The sequence below is a fragment of the Alligator sinensis genome, unplaced genomic scaffold (assembly GCF_000455745.1).
Source record: "Alligator sinensis unplaced genomic scaffold, ASM45574v1 scaffold469_1, whole genome shotgun sequence".
NCBI classification, from domain to species: Eukaryota; Metazoa; Chordata; order Crocodylia; family Alligatoridae; genus Alligator; species Alligator sinensis.
Genome location: NW_005841934.1, coordinates 1,632,651 through 1,657,642, shown reverse-complemented (window position 1 = coordinate 1,657,642; position 24,992 = coordinate 1,632,651). Strand labels below are relative to the sequence as shown.

Genomic DNA, 24,992 nt, shown 5'->3' with positions numbered 1-24,992 from the left:
TGGAAAAAGAAAGCAGTAAAAAAGAAATATGCATGGCAGGAAAAATAAAATGAACTACTCTAGACTAGATCTTAGGTTGTTGGAGAGGGTACATACAGTGTGCTCATCCTCATCCCAAGTGTTACTGTTTTCATTACCCATAACAGGATAATAAGGGATATGCAACAGTATAACAAACTTAAAAAAGAGGAACATAACCCCAAAAAATATGAGAACCAGTAGCTCAGGCATGTGAATTGGTGGAGAAGCTTGCAATTCTGCCAGACATATGCAGAGCATTTTAGTTCCAGGCCTTCTATCTGATGCCAGTTAATTGCCCGAAACCTGTAATGTGTAGAGAAGGCCCAAGGGGGCAAACTTTATGTAAAAGATACCAAATACTTTAAAACGTATCAATGTTTAGTATTGTGATTTCATGAAAAGGGGGCCAAAGAGGGCAAGCTTTCTGCAAAAGATATCAGATAGACACTGTAAAACTTCTCAGTGTTTAATATTGTGATTTCATGAAGGATAATAGAAAAAATTGCAGAGAAGCAAATGTGGTAATCTAAAGAAGATACAGTGCAGCGCAAGGTACTCAAGCAGGTATCTAACCTGAAGCAAGTGAGTAGTCCCATTAAAGTCACTGGGATTAAAGCATTTAAATTAGCTCTGTGCATAAGTACCTTGCTCAACTGGAGCAAAGAGACCTCAGTTCATATGTCTGCCCTGAGAGACTGAGCAGATATTTTTTGCAGGTGCAATGATCTGTCCATTTAGAGCAGTTTGCAGTTTGCTAATTGTTACTAATAGCTTTCTTTATATAGGAAACGGCTTCATAATTTAATCTAAGTATGGGTTAGGTTGTACTCTGGATGAAAAAGAGCATTAACGCTGAAAATCCAAATATCCAGCATGAAAGAACATTTGGATCTGCTATAAACTGAAAGAACGATTTCCCCCTAATATAAAATAATAATTAGGAAATCATGATTTCCACCTTGGTTCTCTGGCTGTGACACTTAACGAGAACAGCATCTGTAGCTTGAGCAACATTCCCTTTGCATTCTTTCTGCGCACAGCATGTTTAAAATGGGCTTTTTTAAACCCAAGTTCTGTTTGTCAGCATTCTCTCTGAAAAATCCTTAAACACTGCCACAAAGAAGGATCACTGCCACCTAAGGAAGAAAACTGGTATAGCTGAAAGCAGAAAAAAAGATGCAGAACTCTGCGGCCCTCATCCAGCTCCCATTGAATTCAGCGGGAGTTTTGCCACTGGCATAATGAGAGAACTGCTCGGACTCTCGCTCCCCCCCAAATAAGTTATTCAAAGGTCTTCAGCTAAATTCAAGTGACAGAGATGCAAAAGCCGTTTAAATTATGCACGAACTACACTTGTTCCAGAATGCTGTAATAGACCTGGGCAAGTTGACAACTGCCTTAAAGGACTCCTACTTAATTACTTGTTATAGAGCAAATTAATGCAGGTTTGTTGTCGAAGTACTCATTCGCAGAATGAACAACCAAGCAAGAGGTAGCGAGAGCTGAGAAGTCACGAGAAAAGAAACTTCTGACGTGCAGTAAGAAAGGCCCGTGATGGGACGCCTCCAAGAAAGGGATCGGAGAACATATCAAAAGACACTGGGAAAACAAGCTCTTTCTATTGTCCAGACCAACTTTAGAAACTACGTGCAGCTGGACGCGCGAGTGAATCTAGCAGGCCACAATCAGGAAGGAGCGAGCTTTGAAACGGTGCTTGGTTAAGTCTGGTTTCGACGCACAAAAGAAATGGGGGTTATATTGAGCCTTTAAAAACAGGGTGCTTATTCTGATCGCCGACGCTTGGATTCTAGCGACATGGGGTCAGCCTCCGTAATTAGTTTTAAATATATTTTAACAGCTCAGGACAGATTCAGCTCTTGGCTGTAACATGCGCGCTCTTCCAGATGGGCAAACTCCTGCGAACGCGTGCTCAAAATCCGTCCGGCGAGCGACGGCGATGCCCACGACGCAACTTGGCACTTCTGTCGATAAATAAATAACGGTGCACCGCAGAAATAAAGACAAGGTGCTTTGGCTGAATCTGATTATCTTTTATTAGATCGACTTAAATAGCCAGAAAAAGATATTTAAGCAAGTTTTCGGGTTTAAAAACCCTTCATCAGGTTGAGGATTTCTGATATACAGATGCATCCCGCGGTCGTTAAGACAGACGATTAGAGTCTGCGAGCGCGAATGGCCACAAGTAACGCCGTCCTTGATGATTTCCTCAGGGAGGGAGGATGCTACCCTCGCATCGGACCCCGCCACGCCCCAAGCGAGCCCCTTTTCGGAAGAGGAAGGGGGTCTCTCGGGCTCGTGCCATCGTGCAAATCGTTCAAAGGACGGGGTGGCGGCTTCTGGCAACCAGGTGAGGAGACGACAAGCTGAGAGAGTAACTGTGGGGGGGGCCCATGGCAGGCTGAGGGGAGGCTCTGAGATCAACTGTCCCTCAGACAGCGTGTCTCTGCCCCTCAGGGAAGGCTGTACTGCCTTTTGCACGGGAAACCGCCAGCCAGGCCTGCTCCTGGGGCCAGGCCTGCACACAGCTGCCAGTGAGGGGGAGCACTGCGTGAGTGGGCGGAGCTTATGACTGAGGGCGCCCCGCCCCGCTTCCAACGGTCAACCGACTCAATCCAACGGTCGGTGGAGCCCCGCTCCCTTCCCGTGATTGGTTCGCGCCCGCCTTCTCCTCCAATCACAATGGCGGATGGGGAGGGAGCGGGTTGAGCCCGCCCGCTCGGCGGAGGGACCAATGGCGGGCCGGCGCCCCGCGTCGCGTGAGCAGGGGGCGGGCACGGACGGAGGAAGGGGAGGTGAGCGGACGAGCCGAAAAGGCCGCTGCGTGCGGGGGGGCGGGTCCGCCCTGGAGGTAGTCGCCCTTCTGCTCATGGTATCTCCCAACCATGCGCGGGGTGGTACAGTCCCCCCTCCCTGCTCCCCCCCGCTTCCCCGCAGTGGTACAGCCGCGGGGGCTCGGCCTCTATGGCAAAGGCCGGAGCTCCGCCCCCCCCACACTGCCCGTGGGGGGGGGGGGCAGAGACACGTGTGCGCACGCGCACTGCTGCCCCCTGCCTGGCTCTGCACAGCACCCCTCACACGCGTGTGCATGCACGTGCACACCATTGCCTCGCTCTGCACAGCACCCCTCACACCCACCTCAGCATCTTGCACACACACACGTACACGCGCCACTGCTCCCTACCTTGCTCTGCACCACGCACCTCAGCATCACACACACATACACCCATTGCTCCCTGCCTTGCTTGGCACACTGCCCCTCACACCCCTCAGCATCTTGCACATACGCACGTGCGTACACCAGCATGCACACCATTGCTGCCTACCTTGCTTTGCACAGCACCCCTCACACCCACCATAGCATCTCGCATGCATGCACACACATATGTGCACACATACATGCACACACACACACACCGTTGTTTTCTATCTGCACAACACCCGTCACACCCACCTCAGCATGCCACACACGCACACGCCACTTCCGCCTGCCACGCCTGGCACAACGTCCCTCACACCCATCTCGGCCCTGTCGTGCCTCCCTCTCACAGCAGGTTCAACCAGGCGAGGGCAAGAACATGCTGCAAAGAAAACCACGTGCCTGAATATCTGTGGGCCAGTTGTTTGCACTCGCTCCGTTTTGGGGGGAGGCTGTTCAGACCCTGCCCCCCTCCCCCACCCTTTGAATGGATGGGATGTTGAGGTCTCACCCCAAAATAAGAGAAAGTGAATACTACTCTTTCAAATGATTACTTGTGTAGACTTGGGAGCCCTTTGCACATGCAGCTGCAGTAGCTGACGGCTGTAAAAATGCACCTTTCACGGGCCTGAAACCCGAAAATCGAGCCTCAGTTCTCCTCTGTGTAAAATGAGGGCAGCGAGACTTACTTGAAAGCTGTTATGAGAATGAATTAGGAATGCGTGAAGCACAGTGCGTGTAAAGGGTCGTCGTGTTTTTTTCAGAAATCAACTGTGGGTTTTTTTTCTTAGTAAAAAAGAAAGAAAGAGAAATAGTGTTGTTTGCCCCTGGCCTCTCCTTAAGTCTGCCATGTTGCAGTCTCACATGCTTGAAAGGGAAGCGTTCGTGTCTGTTTTGAGAGAAAAAAAACACAAAACCCTATTTTTTAACCTCCCTTTGTTTCCCTTCATAGCATGGCAAACTTGACAAGTGACAAAAGATGGCATCCTACTTAGCAAAAGAAGTTCAGCTTGCTAGAAGGCATGAAGAGATGTAAGTGCTTTCAAGACTGTAGCCTCTATCATAACAACTTCTTGTGATCTTGCCAGAGCTCTCAAGATAGGCAGGACTGGGCTATTTGCATTGGAGTGGGGGGAGTGCTATTGTTTTTAGCAGGAGCCTGGTGTTTCAGGAGGTGGCACTCTTCCCCTGTAAAGTACTGAATGCATGTCCCAGCTTGCCACTAAGGGATCTGCTCTGCAAAAGCTTGCAACTTTCAGAGGAGCTGTGTATCTGAGGTCTTGGCTGCGAACTTCAATATTCCCACTAAATTTTAGCACAGGTAGAGTAATTAGAGCCTGCCAGTCTAAACACCATTTGAAGCTTTTTGTTATGTATGCTCATGGTACTGACTTCTAAAATATAAGTGCATCACTGCTGCATTGTGAGCTTACTGTGTGAAGAGTATACCTAATGACAGTGATTTAGGAAAAATGTCTATGCACTGACAATTAGCAGGGGTAAGTGCCATGACCAAGCCATGCCAGTCCACCCTGTCATCCCTCTTTTGAGAAATTCGGTGCTTGGAAGCTGCTTAGTGCATGAGGACCCCTGGTTGCCGCAGCATGGCGGCCTCCCTGCAAGAGAGCCAAGCGGGGGTGTTTGCCTGTACCTTTTGCTTCCTTCAGCACTCCCACCCAGGAGCAGGCTTAATTAGGCCCATAATTTTGAGAGAACTGAGTAAGGTAAAAAGGTTATTTTCTAGCTACTGAGCAAAATGTTCTACCCACTTACCAAAATGTTTTTCTTTGTAGACTGTCTCAGAGATCAGTATTGCTACAGCAGATGGAGAATCATCTAGGAAACAAGGAGACTGAAAAGACATGGCAAGCACAAGCAGCTGATGCAGCTTATAAAAGAAATGCAGCACTTTTAAATGTAAGTTTCTGTGACTACCAGAAGTCACACGGTAAAACAGAGGCATTACATAGACTTGAGGACAGAAATGTTTTCATTATACATTTCAGATGAGTTTTAGTACCTTAGTACCTTAAAGTCCCCTTCTGGAACTTGTGCAGTAATTTCATAACTCTTCATAACCTGGGAGCATCACTAACTCTTGCCTTGCCTGTGAAAGCCTTGGTGGCAGAGGCTGCCATTTTACTTCCAGCATGAACGGAGGTATAAGACTAGTATTTTTTTGTCAGTTAAAAGTACTCCAGCAACTGCTCTGTCCTATGTTAAGGTTGACTTGACTCACAGTAGCCTTTAACCATGATTTAAGACACCGGGTTATGATTGGAGACAGTGTTGAACAATCCATACACTAGCAGCCTATATTAGGAACTGTCAGCTCATTATGGGTGAATACCAAATTAAATTGTGGGGAAAAAAGTCCTGTGCGGGTCTGAGAAAGTGGGCTGTTGCTTGAGAAAGCTTATGCATTTCTGGATGAGGTAGTCTGTAACCCAAGATGCCACCCTGCCCTACCATATGCTTGACTTCAGACCAAAGTGGCTAACTCCCTCCCTCTCCTGAAAGAAGGATGGGATGATTTCAAGAGGCAGTCTTGTACCAGGTGTTGCTGGCCCCCACTGTAGGGGATACATCAGTGACAGTAGTGTTTCTGCCCTAGATAATTTCCGATAAGACTTGGCCAATATATGTGAATGTAATGAAAGTTTGAGGGCTCTGCAAACTTGCCACCAGGCAAATTATTTGGGCACTTGTCTGGATAACCTCAGTCATTCTAGTCTGCATTTTTTTTCCTGAAAGGCTCTCTGGGTGATAGAGAGTAGCAGAGTGTCTAAGGTACATAAAATATAAAGTATATACGAGTAATCTTCAGGCTCTGGTGACTGATACACCTCATACTAAATTCTTGTAATGGCTAGGTGGTGCAGCAGATGCTTCTTAGATTCTTTTCAGAGGTATTTCAGTCATGTGGAGTTCCTTGTCCTACTTGAGGTTTCTTCCACAGCTGCACACCCAGTCCAACAAGGTCTTTCTTCACAAACTTTGCTGCAACACGTCTAGCCAGTTATCTGGAGCAAACTAAGTGATTAGAAAGTCATCCATTTTTTGGTTCCTTTTGGTACAGAATTGCTAGATTTTATTGTAGAAACAACCATTTAAAAAGACCGAGACTTTTACTGTGGGAAGATTTAAAACTCTAGCATTATGTCAAGACCTATATGATATGATACAAAGTGGTCCTCTGTTTATTATATATCTGTTCTGTATCCATTGGGGATGTCTGCCTGACAGCCAAATTCACCTCTTCTACACACCTTTGTTAAGCCACATTGCTTAGATTCAATCTCAAGACCAGAATCAACCCTTGGCTGATGACACGGTCCTTCCTTCCAGTTAGAAGTGTTTTGTTTTTGAAATGTTTCTGATTGTTTAAAAGAAAGATTGTGTTATTCCTTTCTTTCCTTTCTGAATCTAAAACATAATAAAGGCACACAAATATTTATTGTCGCCGTTCCATTCTGCTTGTTGTTTTTCTGCTGTGTTTTGCCTTATCTTGTTTAGTGACACTGTGTATTTGTTTTATAGAGACATCCCTGAAGCATTTTAGTTTCCAAGGGTAGAAACCTGTCACTGTTATCTTTGGAAATGGGAAAATTATTTCTCTTTAATCATTATTATTATCAAAACATGTTATGACAGATTACCCACTCTGCTCTTTTCGGAGTTGAGGTTTCTGTCACCTTCCTGCACATTTTTCAGTTGGGTACAAATTGAAGTATTTCTGATTCTCCCTTTAGATGAGTAGGCAATTGAAGATGCATGTTTGTGCTGAAGAAAGGGTATTCATATGATCCTGCGTAAGCGGGTGTGTAAGGTAATGTTGAGGGATTGCAGGTCCAGTGGCACCCCAGAGCCCTCTCTAGCTGCTATGGAGGGGGTGTGGTGCTGTTTTATTACATGGCATGGGGGTTTTTTTTGCCTCTATAGACCCTTTGCATTCCACTTCTCTAAGCCTGAATACTCAGGCTTTGTGCCAGCGCCGCAAATTTTATCTCTTGGATTCTCTCCGAATAAGTATCCTTTTTCATAGGCATTTTAGGAACACAATCCAAACGAGCACTTGCTTTGTGACAAGCTTAATAAAATTGGGTTATATTAGTGCATGCTAAAACAAAAGATCGTTATAAGAGTAAATGTTCATGATATCCTAAACCTATAGCAAAAATATTTACTGACTTGCAGTTATGCATTTGCCATCTCCTATCGCATCCCTCAAAATAGTTTCTCTTAAGTGCCAAAAACATTAGTGTTCACAAAAGGAATAAAAGCATAATATACCCTTGAGAACAAATAGTCTGGCAGGACAAAGCAGCATAAAAAGTCTAGTTCTATTAATTTTATACTAGCTTTAACAAGCATGCAATAGTGCAGATGCTTTCTGATAACAAAATAAAACAGGAAAGAGATCCGCATAGAATAATATATGAGAACCTTGAAAACAAGGCTCAGATTTATGTGCCAGCTTCAGAATATTGTTCCTGATACCAAGCACTGTACATTTCACAGTTACCATGTGGGGAGTTGTTGATTTGGCCTACTCAAAAACACACGGACGTGATGAAGTGTTATTTTTTATTTGCATTTTTCCCTAGGTTTAAACAAAATTAATTCACTTGTGTTGAGTTATGTGAGCATGGAGAAAAGGCACTTACCTTTTCTACATCAGATGAAATTATGTGCTCAGACACCTCCAAAATGGATACAGCCGAAAACTTCAAATTTAGTTTGCGTTATGTATATTAAGCAAGAAAAAAAAATAACATTTGAATCAGATTACTTTAAAGTAATCAATGTTGAATTCAGAACTTCCACAAAAATCATCAACATAATTTTTCTAACCTACTTAAAAGGGGCATTGTTAGGATATTTTTTATTAAAGCACATTTCCATTAGGATCATATCTTATTAACAGGACACATGTCCAATCTGTCTTAGTTTGTGCGAGCAAATAAAAAAAAAGCAGTGAAAATTAATAATAAACCAAGGTGATGTTGGCTTGTTATTTTCTAGTTTTTACATTTCAGAAGAGTGCTGAAAAGTTTCCTTCATGAATGCTGTGGGCATAATGCTTGTCTCTGAAAACTTAGCCACATTACCCACATGTAATACTTCCATTGCTTGTTATTTGTAAGCCTTAATGTATCACTGTACCATAAAATGCATGATGTGGGATGTAGCAAAGTTAGCATTTAGCAGAAAATTTGGATCTGGTTCTACTCTCATTTACAGAGGTATAAATCTAGGGTGACTGGTTTAAATGGAATTTTTCTAAGGTCTTGCTAGTGTTAGTGACAGCTGAATTTGGCCCCTTAAAAGTAATGCATGTGTAATGACTTCCATTTTACCTCAGGGAAAGGACTTAAACATTTTTTTCTTCCTGCCCTGACAGTTGTATCCAAAGTGTTTATAAATAGACAACTGCTTACTATCCTAGATTCACTTTCCAAAGATATTTGAACTGCTGGCTTGAAATGAGAGGTTTAGAAAGGAGAAATCCACAACACCATATTTAAAAAAAGCCCAAACTGGCAGGTCCACCTCCTACCTATGAGCAACATGCAAAGGTCCCACCTGATCTTTTAGTTGTCTCCGTTTTTTATTTGTCCCTCCCTTCCCTCCCCCCCACCCCAAGGCATGCTGTACCTTCTAGCACAATTTATTTCACTGTCATTAAATCAGTATTCTGAATGACAATCGACTGCAAAATACGCAAACTGGAGTGGAGCAACAAGAAGACGCATCTGATATCTAGGCCATGCCAATGTGACCTTCTTCACTAAGCATATCTGTACAACTGGTGTTTCTCTTGCCTAAAAGTAATTTGTTTCCTACCATCAGAAACATCTCTGGAAAAATTAGGTACTGGTAAACACAAAAATAGTGAACTTGGTCTGGATTACCCCTTCTTATGAAAATACTTTTAGGAGAATGTTATAGCGGAGATAATTTCTGTGAGGGAAAGGCGAAAATGTGCTGTGATATAACAGCCCAGATAGATGGGAGTAAATGAAGACTGATTCAACTTTTCACCCCCATCCCTGTTTATAAGGGGTTTTTTTGGTTTTGGTTTCTTGGGCTTAGGTTGTGCTACCTACTCATGATCTGGGAATGAGACGCATCAGTCTGCATTCCTTTAGTCTATGCTTACTACCCATTGCAGGGTTTAAATGAGCAAGCACCTTATGCCATCCTTCTACAGACATCCAGTAGTTATCTCAAACCAGCACTGGGCTCACTGATGATACATGGGAAAGGGAAAAAAAAGGATTGGAAGATGACTGCAATCCTATTGTCTTCCATCTACACACAATATACTTACGTTATAAAAACAGTCTAAGTAAAAAGGAATATATAAGCATTCATTTTAAATAAAGATGAACACATTATATCTTTTTTTGAAATTAAGAACTTGAGCTTTAAAGCAAAAATAATTAAAAAAAAAATCATTTTCTACACTCATTTTGGATCAGATTGTGCAACCCTTACTTATGTAGAGTAGCGTAAGTCTGGTAGCTCACATGTGAGTAATCCTGTTTGGTCTCTTCTCCAGAATCTTACTCTTCTTCTGAGTTGCAGTTGTGTTGAATATTTGGGAAGTCCCTGGAGGGAATTTCCTTTCTCATTTAGTTTTTATGTTGTACACTTCACACCCGCTCTCTGCTCCCAACTCTGCCATCTGGCATACTTTCCTCCCCCCTCCACTCTGTTCAGCTTTGGCTTCTTCACACCCAACTCCCACGCCCCTTTCCATATCTTTTTGTTTGCCCTGCTCTCAAATCTCTTCAGTGTTTGGACATAGAATTAAACCCAGAAGAAAGGGCCATCACTTCAGGGAGTTTTTTCCAATTGTGCGTAGGCCTTCTTGAACCCAGCACATGTCCACTGGACAAGTGGAAGCCCACGCACAGAAATTATAAGAAAGCAAAAAGAAGTGCATTCTCAGCTGAGTTTGAATGTCTGTTGAACAGCTTGCTGCGGCTCTACATTTTTGGTGCACATGTTATGCATGCATATTAGCAAGTCATCTTTGTCTTGGGAGTAAAGATCTCTAACACTATTTGTGTAGTTACTTTACAGTAGGTGGAATGCATGCTTGAGTTCATGTACATGACATTGAGGAAGCCACTTGGCTTTTTCTGTATCATTGTAAATTATGTAGAATATAGTTTAAATGTAAATTACCCTGGTGGTGGTTGGAAAGATTACATAATGCTTTTTTATAACATGCCACTTTATGCCACTGATGTGGCAATGGAAGATATTCTTACATCCAGAAAGTGCGACAAGATCTTACAGAGACACCAGGGCATCAGTTTTGTAAGTGAAACTTAGAGGCTTCAGGAGTTACGGCTAAACAGATCTTCCATTTCTAGGGTTGTCAGTTCAGCACTTAGTTCTCGGAGAACCAAGTTCATTTAAAAGTTCATTTAAAAGAAAATAAAGTCTGTGCTACCTGCTAATATCACCTGTGTAAAACAAAGATTACTGTGTCACAGGATATTGAAGCTGTAGAAAAGAAACTGCAAGCAAGAGCACATCAGCTTCCACATCCTGATATTGTTAAGTTAGAAGTAAGTCGTAAAACTCTATTCTTCAATTTGCTGTATATCAAATCTTACTGTTTTCCCCCTGAAGCATGCTCTTAGTGAAAATAATTGATTTTAAAATCCAGTGACTGGTATAGCCACAGGTCTGTGTACTGTGCAGCAAGCTGAATCTAAATTCTGAGGCAAGGTCTGTGTAGATTCTTCAGCATGCTAGTGGAAATTTGGGTTCAGATACATAAAAACCTTCATTTAAAAAATAAAGGAATACGAAAGTAAATTCATCAGTAATCACAATAGCTTTTATGGTGTTTTACATTATTGCAATTGATTTATTTTATACTGTCTTCTTTAGGCTATATATTATCATCTATAGGTTTGGGAGTCAAAATTCCATTTAGTCATACGTCTTGAATCTGTTGTTTCAAGCTGTCTAGGAATTTTGGGTGATACCAGTTTTGGGTCACACTTGGATCATGTGCTTAGGATGTTTCTGTCCAAATACAATGACTAAAACAGCTTAAACTAGAGCACTAAATAAAGGTGATTGCTGCCAGGTACTGTTCCCTACTCTCATGACTATTCTTGTGTGGTGTGTTGCTGTTGGGGGGGGGGGGGGGGCATTAATTATTATTATCCAGTTAACAGTCAAATGTAAATACAGAAAAAGTCTAGAAACATGACTTCCATCCTTCCAAGTGAGGTCATAGCCGCTTGACTTCCGAATCGTGCTCACAGTCAGTTTTACAGTGACTCAGTTTCAATGGGAAGAGTGGAGATTTCCCCCCCACATTTTCCCTCAAGCAGATTGGCCCATAGTCTGATGGCTTAGGGTACCCTCCTAGGAGGTGGGAGATGTGAGTTTGGACCTCCTCATACTGAGGAAGCTACTGAACACAGGTCTCTTAGTTTCTAAGCAAAAGCGCTAACTGCTAGGTTTCAGTTTATGTATGGATTTATTACCTGCAGCACTGAGCGCAAATACTATTTTTATTTGGATAATTGCTGAACCCTCTAATGCTTTCTGTTTATAGTATTAATCTCCAAATATATTTTTGCCTCAGATATAAAACATCACTAAATTAGGATTTTAATATTAATATTCAAAACCGAGGAACTGTCAGGTTGCTATTTATAAAAAATGTACTACAGTTCCACAAAACGAACCACTATGAAGAATTCCTATTCTTACTCATCGGCCACAAGAGGGCATATTCAGTCACTCCATAACTTACACTGGAAAGTGAAATCCTGCCAGCAACTATTGTACTGTGTAGTTGTGGGATCTGAAATTTAATATTCACGTAGTATGGCCTTTTTCTTAATTGCCTCACACGTAAGACAACATTTACTAACACACTGCATGTGTATATTTTTTATGAGAAATTGGTTTAGATTAGATTCTGAATCAAAGTTTAAATTGCTTTTTGTTATATCTTTCCTAGACCGTCTATTGGGCATCAGTTGAAGAAGCTCTTCCCAAGTGGGAGCAGTTTCTGTTAGGAAGAGCACAAACTCCTGTTGGTTTTAAGAAAATGAATCCTACAAAACAGAACGTAAGTCACCCAAAGGGAGAAGCAGAACTGGAAAACAAAACAGATAGTCTCCTGGCTTAATTGGACAAAATAGTCTGCTCAAGCAATGGAGTACTGGGTCATTAAACTAAAGTTTAAATTGTAGATGAAAGTGAATCATATCTGATAGTTTGTTTTCATTTGTGTATCTATGTGGACTTGTTCAGCTAAACCTTAGTCTTTTAGCTGAAAAAGGTTATAATAATACTGCTTGTGGTGAGAGAAACAATACTACTTGAACATGTTGTTTGGCTCAGAAATGAGGGAAAATGGTGTATGAGAGCCCAGCAAGAACAATCACCTCTTCAAGACAGAAAGAATTATCGGTTACTTGTAATCCTTCCTCATTACATTTTAAGTGACTTGTTTAAATTAATCTAGATTCATATCCCTCCTTGCCTCTGCCTCTGTGCCATGGAGGGACCTACCTCTAGGAAATGCAGGTAGTTTACAGCGGGCTGAGGGGATAGCTTAGTCAACGCCTCCTTAGAAACTCCAGTGATCGAGCTGCACAGAGCATACTGTACATTCCCAGACCATGCCAGAAGCACTAACTTCTCGGGGTCTTTGCTGATCCTCTATAAGTAACTGAAACGTCTGTCACTCTATCCTCTGCCATACTCTCTTCTGCTAATTAATTTTCCATTTAAGGTCTGGGTCCTGGATTTATGACAATAGAAGCCAGTGTGAATCTGGGATGAATCTAACCATAAAGTTCACTTTGCAGCTTCTGAAGGAAAAAGCAAGAGTCAGTTATATTTAGTCCCTCTTAGTTTAAAGCCAACTGTTGTGCCGCTTTCATTCTTTTAATGGGTTAGGCCATGGGAGTCTGAGAGAACCAGGAAAAAAGCCATCTTGAAGCAAGCATCCCACTCCTGGAGTGCAGGAGGTGAGGAGCTTGCTTTCTGTCTTGGACCCAGGACAGCTCCTCAGCTCCCCACTGCAAAGATAGAAAGCTGGTGGCTTTTTTGCTTTGATGTAAGGCCAGCACTTTGGCTGCTGGGCCTGGGAGCCAGCATCTGTTGCTTTCTAGTGGTTACATGCTGTTGCACTTGAGTCAATAAGAAAAATAGCATTTCTGTTTCAATACAGGTGGCTAACACTCTCTTAGCATAAGAACAGTTCATAAACGTCGTGTGGATTGGGGGTGTACAGTCCACTTCAGTCAGCCACAGCCTAACCAAATTAGTTGCCAAGTTGAGATTTAGGAGCAGTGAGTCTTTATCCCCTTCCTTAGTGGCAGGGGATGGAGCCTCCTGGTCAGGTGCGGGAGGTGGGACCTGCATCCCTATATTTGATCCTTGTGTTAGGAGTGAATAGCATTATGTTCCCTGGCCAGTGTTTCCATAAGCATCGCAGTCTGATCACCTAAGATCACAGCCCCTTTACTCTGCCCCGTGAGGAAAGGGAGAGCTGGGTACCTAGAACATAATGTGCATTTAATTAATCAAACAAGATTTAATTATCCAGCACTGAGGCATGTTAGTGAGGAATGTGTGGCCCCTCAGAACAGGGATCAGCTTCTCAGCTGGAGACCACGGGAATGGTTTGTGAGGACCAGCATCTGCAGAGGCTCTTTTCTGTTAGAACAGTGCCTTGTTTGCTGAATTAAAATTGCTCTCAGATTCACCAACAAAAAATTCCCCTCAGCTGTATGAAAATTGTTTTACATTTTTCGAGGGAATGTTAAAAGTTCATTTTAAACTTTTTCTATTGAAGTGTCCATTAAACTGATAAGTTTTTACAGAAACTGCCATCTTAGAAATATCCTGTTGAGTGGGTGTTGGTGTTTGTAACAATAACGTTGTTTTCATAATATGTGATGGCAGATTAGCACGCTTCTCTGCAGTGTTGTTAACAGTTGTAATTAAGGAATAAACAGTAAAGGGTGTCAGTCCGATGACAATTTCATCTATAGTGTCACAATACAAAATGTCACAAAATATTAGAACTGTTATATAACTACAAAAATATCAAATTAGGCTTTCATCTTAGAAGCAGAGAGTTTAAAAAAAACCTGGCATAGAGACTGTCGCAATTTTATACCTACTCAGTGTTTTGTCACAAAGACAAGTTGGTAATATTTTCTTCTGTAAGATTACAAGCATAGTTCTCAGTCATACATTTGATTTAACAGGCGAGCATGCAGCTCTTTAGAAATCTGGGGTTCTGGATTTTTAAACTCAGCTGCATTTAGCAGAGTGGAGGAGAAGGATCCTTTTTTATGAATTCAGAGGATGCCTTTCAAGGGAAGTTGGGTGCCCAAAAGAAGGATAGGATCTCCACCTGGAGATGTGGATTCGGTTCCTTTCTCTGCCACAGATTTTTTGTGTCACCGTGGCCAAGTCACATAGAGCCAAATCCTCAAAAGTGCCTATATAAATTTGATCTCAGCCAGAGGTGGGCTCCTTTTGAGGATTTGGGCTTTTGTTTCTCCATGCCTGAGTTCACCATCTGTAATATGGGGATATGGAATTTTCCTAATTCGGAGGGGAGTTGTGAGCGTACAATAAAAAATTTGAGGTGCTTGGATACTATGCTAATAGAGGCCACATAAATACTTTGGAGAGGTAGAAACTCCTTGAGAGGTGAATGGAAATTGGAAAACCTAACTCTCATTTGTGCCTTTGAAAATTTCTAGGACATCAGATAATAACGTAGCATTTGAACTTGGTGAAATTTAATTTAGTATCAGTTGACCTGAAAATGAAAACTTAAAATGTTTTGAAATTGTGAACCATTGATTTAAGGAAAGAATCACATTCCAAAATTTAGGCTGTTTGATCTATGCAGTTAGTGCCCCCAAATAGATTTATTTTAGCTAATTTCAATCAGTTGAAACAAACGGAGGTTTCAGGATTAAAATTCAGTGAGAACATTATGCTTCTAACAAAGGGCTGCTTTATGTTGCATAGAGGGGCGCGGCTTAAATCAAAAACTTGCACTGAAAAAACAGTGGAAGTGCCAAACTCATCCTTCCTCTTGAGAGGCAGGACACTGAAATTTGGGATTGTTTTGGGACATGATCTTGGAAGCAGCAGAAATGCTGGTGGTGCTGGAATACTGTCCAATACAGGGAAGTCTATGGAATGAGACAGACCAGAAGTAAAGCACCTAAACTGAGAGTCAGAAATAAGCATAGTCACAGAGAACGAGGGCCTGCAGATTGCCGTCTGCACCAGCAAGCATAACCACAAGCAGTCAGACTAATACATCCAGAAGTTGCATGCAGACGGTGTGGAAGAGCAAAGGAAATGAACCCGAGTCATGCAGCAGGGCAGCTGAGGTCAACAATGGGGAACGAAAGCAGGCTCCAGACAAAGCAAGGGAAACGCACACAATTGCACTGTACGTAGCACTGAGTAGACCTGTCAGCTGCCTTATTAGCTGTGCACTTGTTTTGCTGGTGCTGTTGCTAGTTCGTTGTGCCTTAACTTGTGACTTATCTTTCATAGGTGTTGGCCCTGGTCCAGGAAAGGGCTTTCATATTTTTGCATAAATCTGATTGATGATTGTAATACAATGAAAGCTCTCACAGTCCTAAGAGAGATGCTTTCCTGAATCAGCAGTGTTGTTGGAGTATGTGATTCTATGTAGTCCTTTCCAGCTCTGACCCTGTCATCTTTTCTTAAAGTTTTCAGCTTATGCAGTTTTCTCCCAGTTCTGAGCAAATGCTTTTTCGCTCAGGACCTAACCAAAGTAACTTGCTGCCTAACCCCCTATTCTTGTCCAGCTTTGCACCACTGGTCTTTAGTGGCAGCATGTTTCTATCAGTTACACTGCATAGCCCATGGTAGCCTGTGCCCCCAAGCTCCTAGTTGAAACAAATGCCTACTTGAGAAGAACAGCAGGGAAAGCAAATTACTTGGCTGTTGGGAATTATCGTTTGAGTATCTCATAAGAAGGAATACTGAATCACCTTATTTTTTAAGTTAATGTAGAAATGAGTAACCGCTGTACTAACCTAGGAACACAGCTTGATTCATGCCCATCTTGTCACCACCAACACCACCGCATTTTCTTAGCTGTGTACCTTTTGGTCTGTCTTGGCAGTGAGAGTGGGACAAAGGGGCTGGTTAGCTCTCTCTCTGGGGAATGAGAAATTTCTTAGTTCCAAATCCTTTTTTCAAACCCACTGGTACATTCAATGAAAAATATAGGCATAAGAGTACTTGAGGGGTTTATTAAGCTTTGTCTGCACTTTGCCTTCCTATGTTGTCCTCTCACCTGTATATAGGCAAGGTCATATTTTTTCAGCGCCTGCTCAGACTGTGATTGGGCTTGCAGCCTAGGGAGCTGGTTATCAGACTGAAGCCCACTTCATACTTGTGTGCATTGAGAAACCAATAAAACCTGACTGAAACTGTGTGTAGTTTCAGAGGCTGCTTCTCAAAACTGGGTCCTTAAAGTTACTTAAAAAGTGTTTAATATGAATACTTTGTTTCAGATAGAGCTAAGCTGCACAATATACAGATACAACTTGTTATAATGTATCTTCCATGATTTGAAGGTTCTTATGCCATTTTGATATAGGGATAAAACATCATATTATATTAATATTTTGCTTCATTCAGAGATCAAATCCATGGCAAAACTATTATAAAGTTGATATAAACCTTGATCCTGCACTGACTATGTTTTTGAATTCTAGCATTATGTTACATGTATGACTTACTGTGCATAAATCAGAGCTGAATTTGGTTGAGTTAGTGTGAGTACTGTAGCAGGCAAACTGAGTTATGCTAAAGCTAGTACAACAAAAGCTTAGCAGCAATAAATAAAAAATGAGAACTTTGGTTACAGTAAAATGTCCTTTCCTGAGTTCTTGTTAGATGCTGAATTGAAATAGTGAATTTGCTGCATGAAGATCAGAATTTTTGTAATGCATTGCTAAGAAACCCTGTATTCTGACAAATCCAGAGATGCAATGATCCATCTGGGTTTTATTCTTTTACAACAGTTACTTAAATATTTGGGATGCAAAATTGTCTAAGGTGTTTCTTCAGTAGCAAGAGAAGGATAGAGCTTTTTAAGCCCTTGTGCAAGAGAGAGGTGCAAAAACAGTTCATTACTTGAATCTTTTGCTGTGTGAAGTTCTTTCTTTCCAGTAAAAGGACAATTTAAATTGGGAATTTACTATTCCTTTTGAACACAGCTGGAACAGCTCTTTAAAATGCTCTAACTTGCACACACTGCATATCAAATCTACTGGTTGTCTGTCCTTTCTGTTAGCCATGTCCTAGAACTTTATTAATAATATGGCTTACATATATAGGAATACTAAATGTGATCATTCCCTTACATAAGTTCCATCAGCGGTGGTGATAGCATTTACCAAAAAATTAAACAGTCTTTTTCCTGACCCTCAAAAAATTCTAAATGAAACTCCCGAATGGTGTGAGATGACAGTTACATCACTCGCGTGAAGTGGGTTCGAGCAAAGCCAGATGCCGTAGGATTATTTTACATGTAGGTTATAAATGAAACAATAAGAAAAAATTACTGTCCTTCAAATCACAATCTCCTTGACTATTCTACAGCTTAAACACAATAGAAAGTGCCCGTCAAATATGCCCAGCAGTGTCACAAAGCATAGGCTTTGTTTCCTGACTCACATTTCTCCATCCATATTTAGTTTGTGTATGCTCCCACTAGCTTCATTCAAAGTACTCTCTCTGTCTCCCTAGAAAAGCTTCCTGTCGACAAAGTGAACCACAGGCTTGCAGCTTTGTTTAAGCTGCTCTCCAGCCTGCACTGTTCTCCCGGCTGCGGCCACAAATACACATATGCTTTCTGGTTCTACTCAAAGATTTTTCTTTAAAAAAACAAAACAAAAAAACCCCAACTGGTTATCTGAGAAGATGGAGTTTCTCAGAGGTAGACACTTGATACCTAGGAAAGCTCAAACCCAGTCTATTATAAAAGGAGGTTTTTCTCCATCATTTTGGGACGTTTGAATTGAGATAGAAGAGTGAATGCTGAGGAAAATCTTGAGCAAATGCTTTTTCGTTCAGGAAACAAAATAGGGCAGAGTTTATATTTCAGAGGGAAGGGTAGTGTTCCCCATCAGACATCGACACATAACAATGTACCCCCAAAAAGTAAACTAAAGAATCTTTGTATATTCTTAATCACTTAATAGCACTGATCATTCAAAAGGAACAATAGATCCACTGCTAGTATGCTTCCCTGGAAATAAAGGTTTATAATATACTAATGTGAGAGACCTAATCCATGAAAAAAAAAAAGATGTGTGTCTGAATGAAGCCTGTCACAGTTTTTCTCTGTTGTCTCTAAACTGCATTCAGAATGAGTTTAAGGAATCGTGGCTACTCTGTACTGTTATGTTTTTTAGATATTTCCTTCCTTTCCCTGAGTTTCCAATTGCCAGTGTTTGGAGTATGTTGGTGTTTTTTTCTGTATAATCATCTTTCTCCTACTAAATTCATTTAGTGGTGCCAGAATCCCATGCTAATGACATCACAATTCATTAGCAGACCGAATCAGGAGGAGAAGGTTGGTTAGGAATTAGAAAGTTTTTATTTATGCAAAATACCCTGGCAACTGGCAGCAGTAGAGAAGGTAACAGAGTATTTCTGAAAGTTGTTGGGACTTTTGGAAAATGATTGTAAAGGGTCCCAAGTGCCCTTGGAATAATGAAAATGCCTGTATGCTTTAAAAGCCAAATTCTCCCTTTATTTGCACCCAGAACACATTACTGAGTGAGGGCAATATTTTCAGGCTGGATTATGAAGGCTGAGGTCTTTCAAATTATTTAGCCACCTCACTCACACCGATTTCAAATATCTTTCAGGATCTAGCTCAAAATCTTTTAACACTTTCTTTGGCTGTGCTGGTTCAGACTCCCTCAGCCTATTCCACAAATTACACAAGGACCAGTTTCTGCTGATTTAGCCTGGTGTCATCATTAGCAGCACTGGATAATGAGTGAAATGGATCCTGATCCCCGCTTAGGATTTCCATCCTCTTTTGCAGTAAAATAAGAGCCCAATAATCATGCTTCCAAAAAGGTGAAATCCAAGCTGGCTTTAGGAATCACCTGGCCAGCTTTCAATCTCTTCCTTTCGTGATGAGGAGTTTTGTGACATAGCAATTGACATACCGCATCGGAAGGAGAAGTTGCCCTTCCTACTCTTTCTGTAGCAATATGACCAACTAGCGACCAGCCCAGCAAAAACATCAACACCTGCTGAAACTTATTCCTCCTCAGACACTCCTGACCACACTATGCAAGGTGAGAGTCACAGCTTTGAAACTCTGAGTTGATGAGGACTACTGGCAACTGCTACAGCCTCAACCCTTCTTAGGTTTTCCTGAAATTCTCATTACATGCTGCTTTTCATCTCAGAACAGTTTCTCTGGGAAGTTTGGTACAAAGCTGGAAAGGGAAATATAAAGTTACAGAAGTGCCTTGAGACTTTGCCTGAAGCTTACTGTTGGGAAAGTTCCTGTCTTTGATTCATAATGTTTCCAACCTGGCTTGACCTAGAAATTCCAGTGTATTTGGAGTTCAGTAGTTTGGGTTAGTGGAGACAAAGATATACACTACTAATACAACCATTAACACAGCTTGTGATATCTTACACTAAGGTAGGCAACAAAAAAGGTTAATATTGGGGATTACACAAGGTTATAAAGTGGAGCCTTTAGCAGAATGAGGGAGGGGTCTGGGGAGGAAGTGGTTGCCGAAGGGAAGAGCTTGGAAAAGGATTCTGTTTTGAAGAGATCTGGTAGGTTACAGTTTTTTGGAGGAGGTTGTTCGGAGGAGGTTGTTCTTTTCCCCTTCTCTGAGCTAAAGAAAGCTTATGCTATCTGTTATTTGGGGTGGGGGGGAGGGGGGAAATGGGATAGGGGTGCTGGAACAGACTGAAGAAAACCCCAATTTTGATTCCTTGGATGTAAGGCTGGCATAGAGAAATACCCTTCCCAGAGGTGGCTGTTTCTCTAGTCTTTAAACAGCATATTTGGGGAAAGAGGGGAGTGTTCTGCTTGTGGTTTCAGCCTCATCTAGAGCTGCTTCCGTGTACATACAGAGCACCGAGATCTCTCTGCTCTGAACTGAATTATGTGCAGGGAAGACGAGGTGAACTGGGGCAGGTGACAAAGGAAAGGAAGTGACCAGCATGGAGTTGTGCTACCTGGTTAAGGAAGAGGGACCTCTGGGGAAGGAAGGAAGGGGATGTACTTAGTGAGCAAGAAACTACTTGGATTGAAGGAAATGTAAGTGGCTTGAGGGTGTAAAAGGCTGGGGGGATGGAAGTGGGTTGGAAAAGGCAGAGCCCCCTGCTCCATGTTAATCTTCCAAGTGTTTAAAACATACAGCATGTGGTTTGTCCCTCTTCTCACTTGGCAAATCTGCAGGAAGAGAGCCCTGCTCTGATGGGTCTCACTGAACTAGCTGAGCAGAAGGCTCCTCCTAGGGACCTAACACACCCACCCAACTGAAATGTCTGGTCTCTGCTCAGTAAACCTGAGAACTGCAAAAACAAAAATCCGTTGAAAAGATTCCAACATGGAAACGTTTCAGTGGAGTCCACACACCACCCACGGTTCCCTTCTCTACAAAAATGTGACGCACTTGATAGCCTTCTATTAACGACCTGTTCTCTATAGCCAGTTCTCACTCTTGTTAAAACCCTCGAGAAATGCAGTGAAGAATGCATTCTATAGGAGGGCAGGAGAGAGAGAGAATTTGCATGGATGCATGTATGCACATGTTGGCAGTATGGTAAGGAGAGGCACAGATATGTGTGTTCTCAGTCTGTGCGATCTGTTCTTGAGAGGTGACTAGAAGGGCTCAGAAAATGAAGGGTGAAAGTGAAAATGTAGGCAGAAGAGAGCAGTGGGTGAAAAGAGCATTACATGAAGGAATTGCAGCGTGGGAAGCAGAAGTACTGTCTATCAGAATCTGGTTAAGAAAACAGAGTAGGAATAAATGGTTACTTTCAACAAGGGAGTGGAATACCTGAAATTTCTGTTCTGGATCGGTCCTGTTTGATATTTATTAATGGTCCCGAAAAGGGTACGCATAGTAAAGCCAGGAAGGTGTGGGATAATAGAGTTACTGAAGCAAGGGGGCTGGGGCGGACGCGAATGGACGGCATCGTGGCAGGCGGAATTCCACATTGACAAATGCAAAGTGACATGTATCGGAAGGCCCCATCCGTGCTGAATTTTGCCGACAACTCTGTTTCTCTCTCTCTCCCTCTCCCCTAAAATGTTAAGAACTAAACTCACAGCAGCCACTTTAGAGAAGGATTGAGATGTCGGTGCAGGTGGCCTGGAGAAAATCTCTGTGCAGGGTGGGCAAATGTTGGGGAATGTATAGAATAAGATTGAAAATGCCACAGTGGAAACCCACAGTGCATTCTCCTCCTCTGATTCTGGTAACCATATTCTGTAAAAAAAAAAAAAAAAAAAAAAAGAGAGAGAGCACAAGGAGAGTTCAGAGGTGGGCAGTGAAAAAAACAGACGAATGGAGACCCCGTGAACGCTAATATTAGCCCAGGGCTCTTGACAGTGATCAGTACCAGAACTTTCTTGAGACGATGCAAGAACCCAGTAGTAGGGAACCACAGAATATTTTTCCCATAGAACAAGGTTCTTCCTATCTGCCCTAAATCTGAGGCCAGCTTATCTTTTCTGAAGCATCAAATAAGTTTGCACGATCTGGTTGAATCCTCCCCATGCAGAAATGCAGCAGCTCTTTGAAGTTACACAGTACGTAGTAATCCTGATGGAAGCCTGGTGCCAGTGTAAGCCCCCTCGTTGCCCTTGGTGGCTGTCAGGAGCGAGGCTTTCACCCCCAAAATCCTAGCACTGGAGCAATGTCAGTATGCAGCTTCGCATGCAACTCCCAAACAGATTCTCAAAACATCAATATTACTGTAAAATCATTAGGTCAATTTATCAGACCCCTGCCAGGTGGTATCTGGGGAGAAAAAGACACCCAGAAACAAAAACCTGTAAATATTTAAGCCCACTTTTATTATTTTTCCAAACGCTCCTTAAGAAACTGTTTACACACAGACTTAAACTGGATAAGTGAAAGTGATGCAAACATCTTTGTCTGTGGACACGTGGTTCAGAAATGGCTTGTATCAATTTAGCCCTGTATTGACTTAAGCTAAATTGCTAAGCCACTTCTAAACCAAAGTCAATACTGCCTTAGACCAAAGTTGAGATAAACCCAGTTCTAGACTGTTTTAAGAGTGCGTCTGCACAGGCCTTGTCTAGACTAGGGGAAAAGCTGATGATTTTCTTTTTTAAATTGAGCTAGTTGAAGGTAGCTGCAAACCCACTGAATGCCCTTGTAGACAGAATTCAATGCCCTTAGCTCAATTTCAGCAGGTGGCGGGAAAGAGAGCCCCGTGAAAGAGAGCCCAGTGTCCTGTCAGGCTACTTAAACTTGTGCAGGCTCGGTCAGGTCTTCCCTGGAGGGGAGGCCAGGTCTATTTTGAAACCTGTGCTGTCATTTCATGAAGGCAAGATGGTCATCATTTGAATGCGCTAGCTGGCTGAGCTGAACCCTAAGATGGAGTCTGGGATTTACATCTAACAACTACCACGTTAAAAGTTTTATAACTATCTATCTTGTCTTCACATGCTTAAAATACAGCCCTCCCCCTGTTTGACACGGAGCCTTGGTGCACAGGCCGGCAGTAGCAAAGAGAGGTGTGATGAAGCCAGGCTTCCCTCCAGGCTCCTGTGCTGGAGTGCGAACGCTGGGAAGGATGTCCATCACCCGTGGTGGCAGAAGTCTTTGCGTGTGACTTTGGCTGCAAGCGTGGAGGCAGATGGTGCTTCCCAGGCCTCTGGCTGGGGGGGAGGCTGGCCGGGTGGCTGTGACCTTCCTAGAGACTTCAGGAAGGAGGGTGGCACTAGCGGAGGGGGGGGTGCAGACGGGGGCCAGGCCTCTCCACAAGGAGAGGGTGAGCAAGCCGTGTCCTTGTTCGGCCAGTTAGCGCTGCCTGGAAGGCCACCCTGTCCAGCAGCAGCGTGCTGGGGAGAGGACATGCCCGGAGGTTTTTTTCCATCCCAACGGGGCAGTGGAGCCCTCCACTCCATCCCCAGCGGGGGCCTTTCTTTTCTTCTCCACCAGCTTTGAGCAGTCCTGTTTCAGATTGGCCTTTTTATGTTTGATATAAAGAATAGTTGTTGGCCAATTCCATCTTTTCATCACTGCTCTCCAGGCCTGGATCCAAGCGGCTTGTCAGATGCTCATTAACTCCCCCTTTGGCTCCTTGCAGCGTGTCTCCTAAGCTCATTGTGCCAAGAACTAGCGCTTCTTTCTCTTTACACGGCTCCCTTTCTCTGCTCCATCAGGGAGACAAATTACTTTCCAAAAGGGATCGCCAGGGATGGTTTAATGAGAATTTCTCGGGGGCTGGCGGTGGAAATCAATGTAGTTAACATTCGGTGCACTTAATTGGACTTTTCTCTTCTGCCTCCTTCAAAAAAACTCTGGAGCTATCCTGTTAATCTCTCATTTGTAATCAATTGTGTTGACTAAACAAAAGTCTAGGTCGTCCTTTCTTCCTGTCCCAGACAATCCTTTGTTGCCTCTAAATGCCTCATTCTTGAGTGCTCCTGGTCGTGTAGATGGGTTCGATTGTTGACAGTTCATTATTGCGCTTTTGTCCATGTAATCTCCCTCGCTGTGTTTTGCATGTGCATGCCTTAATGAGCTCCGTTGGCAATTAACATGTTTCTAGCAGCAAACCGGTTGCTCAGACGTTTGCAGAGGGGAGTGCAGGGAAAAGGACAACGCAGCTGCTTTGAGTCGCTTCGCTCCCCGGTACTTCTCGGCCGGCCGGGACACACCTGGGCCCCCGCCTCTCCCGCGCCTGGGGCAGGCATGGGGCTGGGGATTAGCGTGGGGCAGGGGGGCGGACACACACACGCACACGCACACACTCGTTCACGCACTCGCACACCGCGGACTGAGACGGGGGTAGGCAAGCAGCCCGCTAAGCGCTGGCAACTTGGAGGTGTCATTCTTTCCACGCAGGCACCTCTCACCCCCCCGGAGGCACCAGGCCTGCTCAATCTGTTGTGTTCGTGGCTGTGGCTTTGGAAGAGAGGGAGGGAGGGAGGGTTTTCTTTTTCTCTTTTTTTTTTTTTTTTCCTTTTTCTTTTCCTTTTAATATATTATTTAATTTGAGGCTTGCTGGCACGGCTGCCGAAGCGCGAGCAGTCCCGGGCAGCGCACCCATCTTGCGAGCGAGAGATAATTGGAGGCTCCGGGGTGGGTGACAGAGCCCAGCCACGAACGTGCGGGGCGCGGCGGAGCAGAAATGCGCCGTGCCGTGCCGTGCCGTGCGGGTCCGCGCCACCCTCAGCTCTGCGCGGGGCCGGGCGGCGGGTGCGGGCCGCCGTCGTGCAGCTTGCGGACGTGCTTCTTGAGGTCAAAGTTCCGGCAGAAGCCCTTGCCGCAGGCGGCGCAGGTGAAGGGCTTCTTGTCGTTGTGCGTGTGCATGTGGAAGGTGAGGTTGTAGACCTGGTGGAAGGCCTTGCTGCACACGCTGCACTTGTACTGCTTCTCGCCGCTGTGCGTCAGCTTGTGGTTCTTGTAGTTGCCTACGAGACAGCAGAGCCCGA

At 43.3% G+C, this 24,992-nt stretch overlaps 1 protein-coding gene across 6 annotated transcripts in view; it reads left to right on the top strand.

Annotated features, from left to right (window-relative positions):
- Window positions 1–2,761: 2,761 nt before the first annotated feature.
- CUNH3orf14 (chromosome unknown C3orf14 homolog) overlaps window positions 2,762–24,992 on the top strand; it is a 76,889-nt gene continuing 54,658 nt past the window's right edge. For 3 of the 6 annotated variants that reach the window (XM_025199036.1, XM_025199040.1, XM_006019605.2), the window contains exons 1-5: window positions 2,762–2,834; window positions 4,191–4,270; window positions 5,032–5,155; window positions 10,750–10,824; window positions 12,243–12,353. In XM_025199036.1, the coding sequence (XP_025054821.1) occupies window positions 4,218–4,270; window positions 5,032–5,155; window positions 10,750–10,824; window positions 12,243–12,353 (363 nt within the window). In that variant the 5' untranslated portion in view covers window positions 2,762–2,834; window positions 4,191–4,217. Of the gene's footprint in view, window positions 2,912–4,190; window positions 4,271–5,031; window positions 5,156–10,749; window positions 10,825–12,242; window positions 12,354–24,992 lie in introns of all 6 variants that reach the window. The other 3 variants (XM_025199038.1, XM_025199037.1, XM_025199041.1) reach the window with 3 other exon arrangements.